The sequence below is a fragment of the Hakea prostrata genome, chromosome 8 (genome assembly GCF_041222555.1).
Source record: "Hakea prostrata isolate BN-2017 chromosome 8, UWA_Hpros_2, whole genome shotgun sequence".
NCBI lineage: Eukaryota > Viridiplantae > Streptophyta > Magnoliopsida > Proteales > Proteaceae > Hakea > Hakea prostrata.
In genome coordinates, this window is record NC_142607.1 from 186318 (window position 1) to 201027 (window position 14710).

A 14710-nucleotide genomic window follows, 5' to 3' on the forward strand; every position below is an offset into this window, starting at 1 on the left:
TACCCTTCCTATCTGTCCACCCATCAGAGATGAGTGTGCATCTATTATGCTGCCAATACTTTTCATATGTTGCTCGTATCTCCATTGTTCTTTCCTTTGCACTCTTCAACAAAGGCACCCTAACATCATGATAAGTTGGGGGCTTATATCTTGAACCATATTGTGCAATAAACTCAACCATCATTTTAAAACTTTTAGCCTTGACAGCATTGAATGGAATGCCATACTGATACAACCAATCAACACTGTGATTATCAAGGCTTTTCTTTTCTTTGGTTGATCTCATTCTATTCAGTATCGTTGTTTGGGTAGGACCTTTTGCCCTCTTATGATCAACAACTTCTTCAGGGGTGCATCTCACATGAAGTTCCATCAGACCCCTGACTTGCAACTTAGTGAGGGCACTTTTTCATTCTCTTTGCAGATATTTTAAAGCTTTGACGCACCCTGGAAGAAGACTGAGACCCAAGAACCTACTCTCTTCCTCCTTCAGTAGAGGTAGAATGATTTTCTTCAGTGACTTGATCATCAAAGTCATCTTAATCATCCAACCCTATAATTGTTCTCTTCATATTTTCTACTAAGACTTTGTTCATCTCTTGAGCATTGTCTGCAGTAGTTTTAGTGTACTTTGCAGCATCTCCATTTCCACCCACCAAATGTTGCTTTTGCATAAATTATTTTCATCAGCCAAATCTGGCCAATATCCATAATTCTATCCTGTGTCTTTTGACTTAGGCTTTCTCTTTGGATCTTTAGAGGGATCATAAGCTGGAGTGGTTGCATTCTCACCCCCACTACTAACAACATTGTTTGATTATCATTTGTAGCCATTGTAAAATGCTATTGACAATTTGAAATATCTACAATAATTTTATTTTACTAATTACCGTACAACAAATTAAAAACTAGCTCATTTTAATTCTCTAAACCCAAGCAGAAAAAGTTGTATTTGTATATAGAAAGTATACAATCATCTAAAACTACAACAAACGAATATACAATTGGCATATACAATCAGCCTAAAAAATTATGATTGGAAAAACTGAAAAAAATGACAAAAAATAGTTAACCATCTATCAAAAGTTTCTATCAGCATAATATTATTTATATTATTTGTATAAAATTGTATTTAATCATAATATACAATAACCCTATCAGCCTAACAAATTACAATTGGCACAACAACAAAAGGAATGAAAGGCATACCAAAACTGAGCAATATGACGGGAAATCAGATAAGAAAATTGAAATCCCCTTTTGTTAGAAAACAAGCATTAAATAATCAAAACAACAGTTGAACTTGAACAAAGAAAAGAGAGAAGAAGAAGAAGAAGAGAAGAGAGATGAAGAACTAGTAGAAGAGGCTTGTGATTTTTGCTTAAGAGTCTAGAATCACAGAGCCCTTTTATTTATAGCTTTTAATGAATCTAATACAACTTGAGAGACAAGTAATTGTCCTCTAGAAAAAGGAAACAAAAAATTACAACTTTAGTAACTTCCTAGCTCCTCAAATAGAAAATTCTGAAAATAGAAACTACAACCAAAATAGAAACTATGTTTTCTAAAAACTCCCAAAACTTATGTAGCAAGACTCCAACATTAGAAATAGAAAGTAGAGTAGCATCACTAGCATATACTGTTCACGTGAACAGTAACACAAATTTTACTGTTCACGTGAACAGTACCGTGAACAGTAAAAACAATTTTTTTACTGTTCACGTGAATAGTGTCGTGAACAGTAAATAGCCCAAGTGTATATACTTCAACATCTTCTACTTTTAATAATGTAAGAAGTCAGATAACAAAACTATATTCCACACAGAATGAAGGAATGGATGAAAAACAAGTTGCTGGAGTAGGAGAAGATTGATGTAAACTGTTTCCAGGGGTTCCATGGGGCCTAGGGTTACTTCCCCAAACCCTAGGAGCCCTATTTCGAACCAGGGGTATTTGGTTAATTTTACCAATTTTGTGGTGTCCTAGGTCTTAGTCATGTTTAGTCCAGCTTCTTGTCTAGACCTCTTTTTTATTTTTATTTTTTATTTATCATTTGGATCATTATTTTGTGTTTTATTGCTCCTTGTTTGGGTGTGACCCCTAGTTTGAGTCTTCTTTAACAATCAGCCTAAAAATTATAGTCAGAGACTTGGAATGAAAGGCATAGCAATACTGAAAAAATTGACAGAAAATAATGTTTCTATCAGCATAATGTTATTTATATTATTTGCAGCAGGAACGAGCGAAACGCCCGCGCACCAGCGACCGGCGAGGAAACCCCGAAAACGGCGAGAAGACATCCAAGGTCGCGATACGGACTACCAAAAGCAATATAAAGATAAAATATATAAAAAAGGAGATGTGATGACAGCCACACGGAAAACCATATTCCCAAAACAGAGGTGGGAGCGCCACATCCCCACACCACCAAAATGCTGAAGGGACCACGGGGGGGAACAAACAGCAAAGGGGGGTTTTGTAAAGCCCGGACGCGGATGGCAGACTTAAGAGTCACACCCCCCGGAGGCGAGGGAGGCCAGAGACGAGGCGGCACGGGACGGCGACCACCACCCGCGAGTAAACCACGAGCCTCTGCCCCCACCCCCCCCGAAAGCAAGGATGTTGTCTCGGCCTAACGTGTGCTTTTTTCACAAATTGGAGGTCAGATGATCGAGGTGGAACGAGCCGGAGAACCGGGACTCGGGCGCGGCGGGAATCGCGATTGCGATTTTGAATCGTTGCCGGAGGTATCGTTTTCGGATTGCGAAATTGCGTTCCATGTTTGCATGCAAATTATATATCATCATCATATACAATAATATTATATTACAATCAGCCTAACAAATTACAATCGACAGAACAGCACAAGGAATGAAAGGATACCAACACTGAGCAATATGATAGGAAATCGGATAACAAAACTGAAATTCCCCTTTCTTCTACTCTTAATAATGTAAGAAGTCAGATAACAAAACTATATTCACATGATGAAGTGCATAACACAAAATGAAGGAATCGATGAAAAACAAGTTACTGGAGTGGGAGATTGAGGCAAACTATTTCTGTGGTTCCACTAGGCCTAGGGTTACTTCCCGAAACCATAGGACCCCTATTTCGAACTAGGCCCATTTTGGCAATTTACCAATTTTTTGGTTTCCTAGGTCTTGGTCAGATTGAGTCCATCCCGTTGTCTAGACTGTAGATCTATTTTTATTTTATTATTGGGATCATCATTTTGTGTTTTATTGCAGAGTCCTTGTCTAGGTGTGATTCCTAGTTGTGTTGGGATCCCCTAGTTTGAGTCTTCTTTTTATTAGGATTCCATTTATACTTAAAGAATCCTAATTGGATCTCACCAGAGAAGTTATGATAATGTCCTTGTTTAGGTTGGAGGTTGTTAATCAAGTCAAAGTTCTAATCAGAATTAGGAAGTTAGTTTGAAGTCCATTAGGTTTCCTAGTATCAGTCTTAGTTTATTTCTTTTTGAGGCTATAAATAAAGCCTCCATTATTTGTAATTGCAAGTTAAGTTGATTAATAATATTTGTAAGTTTGAAGGAAAAGTCTTTGGCTTCCTTCGGAGGCCCTGGCGGTATAGAGTGAGTAGACAACCATTGTCTTCAAGCTACAGCAACTTTCAGCAACCATTCAACAATTCCAGCTGCAATTCAACAATACCGACAATCTTCTTCCATCAACAAGTAAGTATTGCATCCCCACCCCTATCCTTAGCCTTCACTCTTCTTCCGCCTTCCATTGCACCCTTTCTTTTTATTTTCTTGAATTTTCGGACTTTTCTAGAAACCCAAATTTCAGGTTAAGATCTATACTAGACTAACAGTTTGATCTGTCCCAAATTTTAGAAACCTTATCCCCCCCACCTCTAGTGACCTTAGATCCTAATTTGACCCATTTTTATTTTTTGATTTCAAGATATAATTACTTTCTTGAATTTCGTACTTCCCAAGACCTAGAAATATGAACCTTAATATCTTTCAATTTAGCCATCTGCACCCCTACCAAACATGGGGTATCATATCCCTATATTATGACCTACATTCCCTCCAAGTTTCTATCCATTTTGACACCTATAAACATAAGTTTCCATTTCAAGGAGTTTATACCATATCCCCTATAGGATGGATTTCATATCTTTGACATATACGACCATAAAGCATTAACTTAACTTTTTCCTTGGGAAACCATCTTTTTCCAACCATATTCCAAAAGAACCCCATATTTCCTGAATTCCCAAAACCTTGGGAACCCTAACCCTAAAATTTCAAAACCATAAGTGATAAAACCTATAACTAATCCATTTCGTTCAACTATAGGGTAACCCTAATTGATTGCTCATTCTCTGAAGAAGATTGGCGAGTGACCTTTAAATCTAGGGCAACATCCTACAAGCTAAACCTTAGAATTTGGTTCACATTAAAGATGAAGGTCTTGGAGGGAGGAGTTGCAGAAAGCCTCACTAGAAGCTTGAGAATAAGCAGCCTACAATGATTTTGATGAAAAATTGAAAAAAAGAGCTTGGAAGAAAGAAAGCCCACAGGATAAAGAGAACATGTGCTTAGAATAAGAAAAATTGAAAAAAAAATGATTGTCGCTTGAGAAGAACCCTTGTCGGGATGGTGAGGTGCTTTTGTGCCTCACAAGAGACAAGTTTAAAAAAAAGTTTTTGGTGAGGAATCTCGCTGGAATGTGCCTTCTCTTAAGAAGGCACCTTGCTGGAATGGATCTAGGTTGCCGGAATCAAATAGAGTGTCCATGACGGTGTCAAATTATGGAACTCTTTGGAGTGTAGCTGGGTCACTATGGTGGAGCCGTGACTGTGATGGAGCTTCTGTGCCTCACCGAAGAGAAAAATAAATTTGAAAGTGTCCGAAAGAATAACCTCCTTGGAATAAGACTTTGCCTGAGCAAGAGGGTCATTGGTTGCTAGAGAAGAGATATGGGAACATTAGGCATTGGGAAGAAGGTCGGGAGTTGAGAGGGAATAGTGAAACTTAGACTCAGTGGTGAGTCTGGTTGCTGGTGTATCATTTGAAGTAGGAAAAGGTTTTTATTTTTTTAATTTTTTTAGTATGTAGGGGATACCATGTACCTAGAGTACATTTAGTTTTGATACATCGTCCAACTAATGTAGTTAGATTAGCATCTACATTATTAGTTATTACCCTTTGATTTAGCATCTTTGTGTTAAAAGAAAAAGTTGAATAAGACATGCCTTGACTCTTAAGGCATCTGAGGCGTGCGCCTTATGTTTATGGCGAGGCTCACCTTACACTGATACAGCTTGCTTGGATGCCTAGGCAACGCCTTGACAACTATGACTTTGTAATTGACCAATTTGATGGGCCTGAAATATGGGTAGAAAGTAGGAAAACAGGATTTATTTCACTAACTTGGTTAACAGAGTTGTTGGAACCGAGGGGGGATTGGGTCAACTAGTGGATTGTCCCAATTTTCGGTTGTGCGGAAATACAAAGTAAATTGAAAATTCAAATGAAATTAAACAAACAACAACCACAAGACAAGATTTATAGTGGTTTGCAAGCACGCCACCTCTCTTGGCCTAGAGAGATTCCACTAGTGATCTCTTTCAATACAATGGGTAGAGATCAAACCCTTACAATCTTTGTTCGGCAAGAGCACCCTTACAACTTGTTTATCTTAGGGCAAGAGCACCCTCTCAATCTTGTTCACGGGCAAGAGCACCCAACCAATCTTTGTTCACGGGCAAGAGTACCCAAAACCAATTCTAATCATCCAGACTAGAATTGAAAACCGAGAAGGATGTTACCTTAACAAGAGGTGGACACTACCTCGTGTGTGTGTGATGCAATAAGAGTTGTATGCCAGAATGAAAGCAGCACCACCAAAGCCTCAATCACCTCGCGACTCCAGCTACAACACCGGATGCTCAGGTGGGGAGAAGGTGAAAGGCAAAGCCAAGGCCTTGCAATTTGAGAGCTTTAGGATCACGGGGAGTGGGTGATCAAGGTGAGTGTGACCCCAAGAGGTGAATTGGGATATAGAGCACCTGAGGCAAACCCAATCTCCAACGGATAGAAAACGGACACAATCTGAGCCCGCGGACGCCGCGGGACGGCACCGCCAAAGACGGCAAACAGGAGGATACCAAACCGAAGCAACCGGCCGGCGCGCGGACCGCCCGGCGCGCCGGACCGGCGGCCGAACGAGATCGAGACGGACACCGCAGGCGCCGCGAACCACGACTTAAGTGGGGGGGACATGGCTGGGTTTGGACTTTTGACAACCCAAGCATGACACCCCAACAGTCCTAGGTCACCTAGTAAAGAACAAAATGATGCAAGGAGGGCGAGGCCAAGCCAACCCAAGTCGATCTTGACGATCCGACGAGTCCGGCCCATGTCCACGGCTGGTCACTTGACTAGACTCATGTCCACTCGCTACTGGCCGATCTTGGCTTTGACTGCAATGGCTTGACTGGAGTTGGTCCACTTGTCTCACTTGACTAAACATCTAACCAATATAGCCATTAGTAATATGCTTATCATCATCAAAACCAATAGAGGCTGATGTGGCAAATGCTGACATGGCATTTCCCAACAAGAGTGTTATCTATTTCCCTAATTATTTCTGTTTCCTAGTGAGTGTTGGTTACCTAATAGGTCAAGGATTAGGTCTGGCCCTTCCTTTTTAGCATAGGAGTCTATTTTAGAGTTGGTTCTAATTTCAAGTTATAGTTTGAGTTTGACACTATGTCAGCAATGTGGCTCCAAATATAGATGCAATTTCTCAGTTGAGACTTGAATTGGTGAATTGAATTGAGTTTTGCTTATTGCTGCCAGTAATGTCATTCTCCACCTGGCTCTCTCTTTCTCTGTCATGCAATTTCTACTCCTTGTTACTTGAATCTCTAAGAAGATCAAATCTTCATATCAATAATTTAATCTGCTGTTCTCTTCTAAAACTGTAAGTTTAATCATCCCCATCTCTAATTCTTCTCCCAACCTTCTAAATTCAACAATCCTAAATTTCTTTCAATTTTTGTATTCCCTAGAAAACCCAAATTTTCACACTTAGATCTACATCAATTTGACAGTTAGAACTGTTCAGAACTTAGGGATCATCCCTGTGTTGTTACTTCTCTCCATGTTTCACTCTGTTCCAATAACTTTTCATGCCATATCTCAAGAACCTGTCCCATCCATCCATACACCCCATTGCTCTCTAAAGCAACCCGACCGCAATAATCTACGTTCTTATGTATCCCAGTCAACTACCTCACAATACCCTAAAAAGCCATTACCTTTTGAGTATAGATCCTGGAAATCTGCACTAGTTGAACCTCCTCACTCTACGGCTACATCATTTAGTGCTGGATGTGCATCAATGGTAGCCTTGAGAATTTCAAGGCAGTCCCTTCTTTTCTCTTATGTGCCCCAATGCCTATATGTCCCATTCCTATGCTTAGTCCTATGAAATAATCTAATTCAGTGCAAAGCTGCTGGTTTTGCATCCATGGCAGCCTTGGGAAATTCATCTCTTCCCTACTTCTTGATTAGTTTTGGGTTAGAGTTCAAATTTGAAGTTCTAGAGTTGATTAGAGAAATTATTTATTTGTGGTAGAACCGGAGAAGGAGTTTTATGGTTAGCCTACCATTGTTTTCATTGAACAGTAATTAATTTCTATTCAAGTAAGATGTACATTCTGATCATGGTTGTCAAGGTGTCGCCTAGGCATCTAGACACTCTTTGCTGAAAGGGTGCCTTAATCGCTTAGGTCCATGTTGGTGTTGCCTTTAGTTTTTTGCCTGATGAAGACCAAAATTGAGTAGGATCAACTAGTGAGATGGGGTTGTAACTTGTATTATGGGGTAGGCATAGGATGTATGTTGTTCCCATCTTGGTGGGTTCTAATGGTTCTGGGCAGAATTTAGGTGTGTATTTAAGCTTAGGATAATGTAGATCATTAACTTATGTTTTTCCTGATGTACATATTGGCATTTTAATGCAACCTATTTATATTCCTTGCATTTTTTCAGCTTTTGCTATTAAAAGAGAGTACCGGAACTTCACACCATGTAGGAAGACAGGTTCGATTGGGGGAATAGGTGTTGTAATACCTTCCTGCATTCGTAACCTAACCACTAATGTAAATCTTTGACTAAGACCAAATGGAGCAACGTAGCACTTTCTTCATGGCTTGGGCTACCATTATGGCTTCTAAGCTCCAACTATAAATGGCAACTTCAAAAGAAGTGAAATACGACCCCATACCCATGAAACCAAATGAGTGAATATATCAAGGATCATTATGACCAAGAGTGGTGAGCGTTAGTATGTTGGGGTCCCAGCAGTAAAAACTGCAGTACCCGCAACATGGTCCTACTGCAATTGGATTTATCTAGGACAGAAACTCTGTTGTGCATCAATTTAAAAACATGCTAGGATAAAGAAAATGGTATATGAATCCCCACCAGAAAAATGATACAAAATCACCACAAGCAGCCAGCTTGACCTAAAGAACAGCCTTTAATGTTCCTATTTTTCTGTCAACATGGAGCATCCATGTCTGAACCAAAATCCCCCCATTTTGTATGTATCCTAGTCAAAGCATTTTTTGGAGTCACCAAAAATGCAAATCGTTGTAGTCTGGATGTTAGTTCCCTTCCTCTAGTATGTGATAATTAATTGTGAAAGTATTTAATAAAGTACTATGTTGTCTCTTCGTGGATACCCCAGAATGAGTTGCTAGGCTGGCTGCTACTATGCTACAGTGAGACATCTTAGCAACGGGGGTCTGGGTGATCGATGATGGAGTGCAAAGTTGGTCCCACATTGGCCAGGGAGGAAGACTCTGAATTATTGATGAAGTAGTCTTCTCTACTCGGTATGATGAGTTTTAAGCAGGGAGGCCGATTAGGCCAAAGTGGATTTTATCACACTAAGAGAGGGGCTGGGACATTACACTCACCTACTGGTTTGATGATGAAAATTGCTTGTGCTCAATTTACTGTAGTGTTTTCTATTTTTTTATTGTAGTGTTTTTTTTTTGGAAGAATTATGACTTCATATAATTTCATATTAGCTTTAGTTATTCAGTCAAAGCTTATATCTTAAATATCATCAGTAAACTCTTGTGATATCTACTATCAGTATTGCAGTGCTTGCTAGGTTCTATTTTCCCCTTCTCCAAGAGAGTTTTTATTTTCACTCTGCTACTGTTTCTTGTGTTATTCCACTCGTCTTCCGCTAGTCCTTTAGACCTTTAGTGGAACTCAAAGATTATTTGTCTTGACTGGTTTTTTCCGTTCTTGTTCACTTTTTCACGATTTTAATATATTTGTTTATTGCAAAGAAATATCCTGCGCCAATTGTTTTTATTGTGAAATTGTACTGTGGGTGCTTAAGGTAACAAGCTGACATGGTGCTGCATTTCTTCTGTACTAAGGTTCCAAAGTACCGGAAACCAAGGAGAATGACTTTGTACTGGTTTCGTTATACATGTGGAGCAGTTGGCCTCACTGTTTGTTCAGTATGGCTTCTACGTCACAGTAGTTTTATGGGAAGTCCTGATATTGACAACTGGATTCATGAAGCAAGGGATTCAACAATTAACTTTTGGAATGATCACGTAGAGCAGCCGGTGAGATTTTATTCTGAGTTCACTTCTACATTTTTTGCCTTTTGTCGTTATCATTATGTGTGAGAGAGGACTGCTTGCTTTTGAATTTGAGGGTATTAAAAATCATATATGTTTTGCATGCCTATTTTAACTAGTTTTTTTTTTCCTTGGGATTTTTCCGGGCGGGGGGGGGGTTGGGAGTTGAGAGGTGGGACATTGTGAGTATTCTATATACTGTTAAGACTGATATGTTTATTTTGCATAGAAACTGAACAATATGTGCTAACTAGTGGCTAAGTATGTGATACAGCAGCTGCAGTCTATCCGTCCTTTCTTTTCAATGTTTAACTTTTAGTAATAAAGCCAAAAAGTACTAACTTCTGGTAATGATTGGAACTGTTAATTCCATGTTGAGAATTTTTATTTGAGGGAGGAAATTTCTTGATTGAGTTAAATTTTATTTGGACCTATCCTGAAGATTCCACCCATGGTAGAAAATCTTCGCTCTTGAGCGAGATGTCGGCTGAGATATGGAGTTTTTTTGGTGTCAACTCGGTGGCCCAGTTTTGTGGGTTTTAGGGTCCCAGTTGGGCTGAAACTTGGTATTTTAGCTTATTTAAGGCCTGTTGAACACACTGGTGCCCTGGAATGCTATAGGATTGGGGAATGCAAAGTTAGAGAACATGTAATGTAGAACATTAAGGCATATAAATGAAAAGCTAGTGTAGCAATTATCAAATACATCAATGAACTTAAATGTCTTCAAAATTTTACAAACATTTAGAGTTTTAGTCAATCATAAATCATAATCCATAAGTCAAAAGTTCACAAGAGTACAAGACAATCATGGAATGGGAATATGGGATCAAATCATAAAACTCTTCCAACTTTAGGCTCTATAGCATCAGCTCAACCACTAGCTCCAACACCAAGACCACCAAATCCAACAGCACCACGACCACAAGGTCCACGACCACAAGGTCCACGACCATGACGTACACCGGAAGCTACACGTCGGCCCTCCATCTCGATGAGGTGGGCTACCATATATTCCCTCATAGGAGTAAGGATAGCACGACACATGGGTGTATCATAATACCCACCAGCCAACTGTTGCTTGAATTGGCGTTTTTCTCTGTAGAGGACTCTTCCGCAATAGTTGTATGTGATCTTCTGGCCTCGTGATCCGCAAGGACTCTGACCAAGGAAAAATTTTGGTCGAAATTGGAATTTGGACCTTCCAAAAGGCCGAAATTTGGATGCTTTGGTTGAAATTGGAGATTTTTTTTCTTCTGGAAATTCAAACTTCAGTTTCAAGCCTCATATGGACTCAAAATGATTTGGATTCTTGCATACGACCTATTTCAAGCATAATAAACACTATAGAACTACTAGTTTACAAAAAAACCATTGAAAATGTAACATCCAAGAGTATACTACATATGAGAAGAAGCGAGAATGTTACCAATTACAAGTCTATTCTATTCCATGTCTCCCTCTTCCTTCTGCACCCCTCATACAAATGACAATACAAATCCCATGATGTTTGCCCCATATAGTTGTCGACGTAGTTGGCAACTGGCAGCTCGAATGTAGCCTCATCCACATGCCTAAGATTTCCTGATGGTAGGAAGTTTTGAATCTCCGGATAAGGAACTGGCTCAACTGCAGATGGAAAGACTAGTTATGGTTGTGGTATAGAGTGGACGATTTGCTCAACAAATGAAGGAGCACCCTGGTTGTTAGCATAAGGTCCATACTGACAATAAGGTTCCAGTGGCTGACTTCGATAGGTGACAGTGGGAGGGACACCATAAGCTCTATAACCATAAGGCTCCAATAGTGGTTGACCTTGAGTATGATAGCTAGGAGGGACACCATATGGTCCATAACCATAAGCTCCATAAGTCGACCTAGTAGAACCAATACTCACCACAACAGTATCATATGAGGACTCTGCAGGCCTATTTTGTTCGGATTCTTTGGAGGTGGAGTCTCTGGAATCATCTATGCTCATCGATCTTATAGATCCCACTAAGCTCTCAGCATCAACCGGGCGGTAGGACCCATATGATGGCGTGTCCTCTGTGCTATAGCTGTGTTGTCTCCCCCCTTCCTCGAATATGTAGAGGAAACATTTTGGCCTTGAGACGCAGTTCCAATATGGTTTGAATCTTGTGTTGTGTGGGTGAACGGACCCTTGCCTGTGAATCTCGGTGGTTGTCCTCCCTCCCCTAACTCTCACGTACTGCTGGTGGTCTTTCCTTAGGATTAGTTGAATCCTAATCACGAGGTCCAACACCCTCCTCCCCTCCATCATCATCATCATCATCATCATCATCATCGTCATTAACATCACCATCGTTGTCATTGTCGAAGGCTTGAGTCACAACATCCTCAGTGTTGGACCAGATAATCAAATCCTCCCTCTGGGTGGATGCACTAGGGTGTGGCAAAAAGGGATAGGCGGACGTTGCATGAGTACTCCCCTCTTGGGCCATGAAGTCCTCCACATCAGCCCCCATCTCCTCTGCAATCTGTCTATTGGGACAAGCTCCCTCCTCATCCAACAGTGGGTCTCCACTGTCCTTGATCTAGTCAACAACTGGGTTATCATCATCATCCATCTTAAATATGTTGGCTAACTCAATATTGTTACTCTCTCTGTCCATCCCCTGTCTAATATGATCCTCCCTCTGTCTCATATTAGAGTGTATATAGACAAGGTCCTCTTGTTCATACCCAATCGGTTGCGCCTCTTTGAGTAAATGAGGCTGAAGGTGCTCCAATTTCGCTCACAACTAGTGGCAGAACATATTTGGGAGAGCACTTTGCTTACAATCGTACTCAAGTGGGGTGAGTCACGTCCAAATTGCAACCACCATTCAGCTGCAACAAAGATAGACTTTTAAGTCATATCATACTTAAATAACTAAGTTAAAGATAAAATATAATAATTAGATATATAATGAATGAATTTACCCCAAGGGGTGGATTCCCGTCTCTGATACGGCCACAGAACGACCGAAGCTCCTAGTGGCATCGTTAAATGCCTTTATCTAATATATAAAGAAAAAAAAAAAACTAGTTACTAGGTTAATAACTAAGTATAAAACTATAAATTGTGAATGTCAAATCACTACCTCACCTCCATAAGGATAATTGCTTGTTTAGATGGATCCGTTTCCAACTTCTCCATTGCAGTGCGGACGGCATCCATACAATCTTGCCTCATCCCAAGATTGTCCTTGTAATGGTACTTAGGATTTAAATAGTATGTTGTGTACGAAAAAGTATGTCATAAAAGGGAATAGTTAATATTTAATACCGAGATAACATATGAAAATTTAATTGAATACTAGACTTAACAACTCACCAGCCTTATGCAGTGGATGCTGCAACATAGACTTCCGTCTAACTTGAATGATTTCAAGGACTTTCTTGTTGCCGTGTGAGTAGACTTGAGAAACTTGCTAATTCATCCTATCTACTGTAGCCCATATGTGTGGTAGAGTAGGTCTTTTCTGTTGATCTACCATCCTCAACATATGCACCATAGGCTCAAGCATCTTCACCATTCTCCTCACATTATGCCAGAAAGTCTCATCGAGTATGGTTAATTGTGCTCTCCTTCCTCCTACGGATGAAGAACCCTCCCAGGTAAACCACTCCTCTGATGCAAACACGCTTCTAAGGCCAATCTTTCTACTCTCAAAGCTCTGTAGTGCTGTCCAATTGGTAGCAAATCTGGTTATGCCTGGCCTCATTAAGTCACCCTGACATTTGTCCCTCATCATCTTTAATGCATATGTGGTTATAGATCAACGTGCTAACTTGTCGGGCTTGCTCCATGATCTTCTTCACAAGCTTCACCTTTTCGATGTCCTTCAGCATTAAGTCAATGTAGTGAGCAGCACATAGAGTCCGATAAGCCCCTAATAACCAAGGTGTACAAGCGAAAGAATAAGAGGGACTACGCAATATCAGCTACAGCTGCTACAAGGGATCCAAGTGAAGAGAAGACAGATGGCAGCATCCAATTGGACAGCAACCACTAACCTACTGTAAACAGAGGAGCAAAAGGAACAATTCCGGGTGGCAACAAATGAGTGGCTGATTGTGTAAGAGTTTGTTATGCGTAGGATTTTGTTAGCATTCAGAAAATATGTAAGGGGAGAGGAGGGAGAGGAGGAGGAGAACAGAGCAGCAGAGAGCTTGCTTGGGAGAGGGCCACCTCTTGGCTGGGGAAATGAGTATGTATTGAGGCTATTATCTCGTAATGGGAGTAGAGTCCTTAGTTTACTTACTGTCTTTTAATTCCATGAATTAAGTTTCATCTAGAGATATCTGTATTGTATCTTTGATGAAGTTTTATCAGTGTCATCGAATGAATAAAGTAAACTTGGTTGTTGTATTTACTGATTTTGTGACAATGAATGAAATACTACATTGCTATCAGTGAGGTTCTTGGTCGGATTTAGGGCAAGCTGGTTAGAGTCTTATCAACGTGGTATCAGAGCGTGTTCTCCAGGGAATGGTCTAGGAGCAAGATGTAGACTAGAGTTGAGGTTCTTGAATCAGGAATGAGGGAGTTACAAGTCCATCTAACCAAAATCGACTCCAAACTTGATAGGGTTGAAAATGGTCATCAAGCATTCATGAGTGAGTTGAGGGCATACCTGGCGAAGGGGAAGGCTGTGGATGTGGAGACGGATTCTGCAGAAATCTTGACCGGAAGGAGAGGCGAAAGTGAGCATACCACTTTCGGTGGCCATCATCGAGAGGAACAGAGGATCCCAACAGCATCGAACCAACAAGACTTTCTTCCCAGGTTCATTGAACTACTAGTGTTCACAGGAGAGGACCCAAGTGGGTGGGTAAGTAGGGCGGAGAGGTATTTCCCGATACAAGTCTTGAACAAAGATGAGAAGCTTCAAGCTACTCTCATTTGTTTCGAAGGTCCAGCGCTAGGTTGGGTTCAATTCAGAGAATTGCAATGCCCGTTCCGATCATGGTTGGAATTGAAGGAAGAGCTGCATAGACGTTCCGCATCCCCTCATGCGAAGTCACTGCAGGAGGCTCTCGTTGA

General features: G+C 40.5%; 1 protein-coding gene across 1 annotated transcript in view; it reads left to right on the forward strand.

The window, feature by feature from the left end:
• The window catches only part of DGS1 (dgd1 suppressor 1), an 85248-nt gene that overhangs the window by 26242 nt on the left and 44296 nt on the right, over positions 1–14710 (forward strand). The window contains 1 exon segment of the mRNA XM_089165028.1: positions 9448–9642. Coding sequence (XP_089021154.1) covers positions 9448–9642 — 195 coding nt within the window.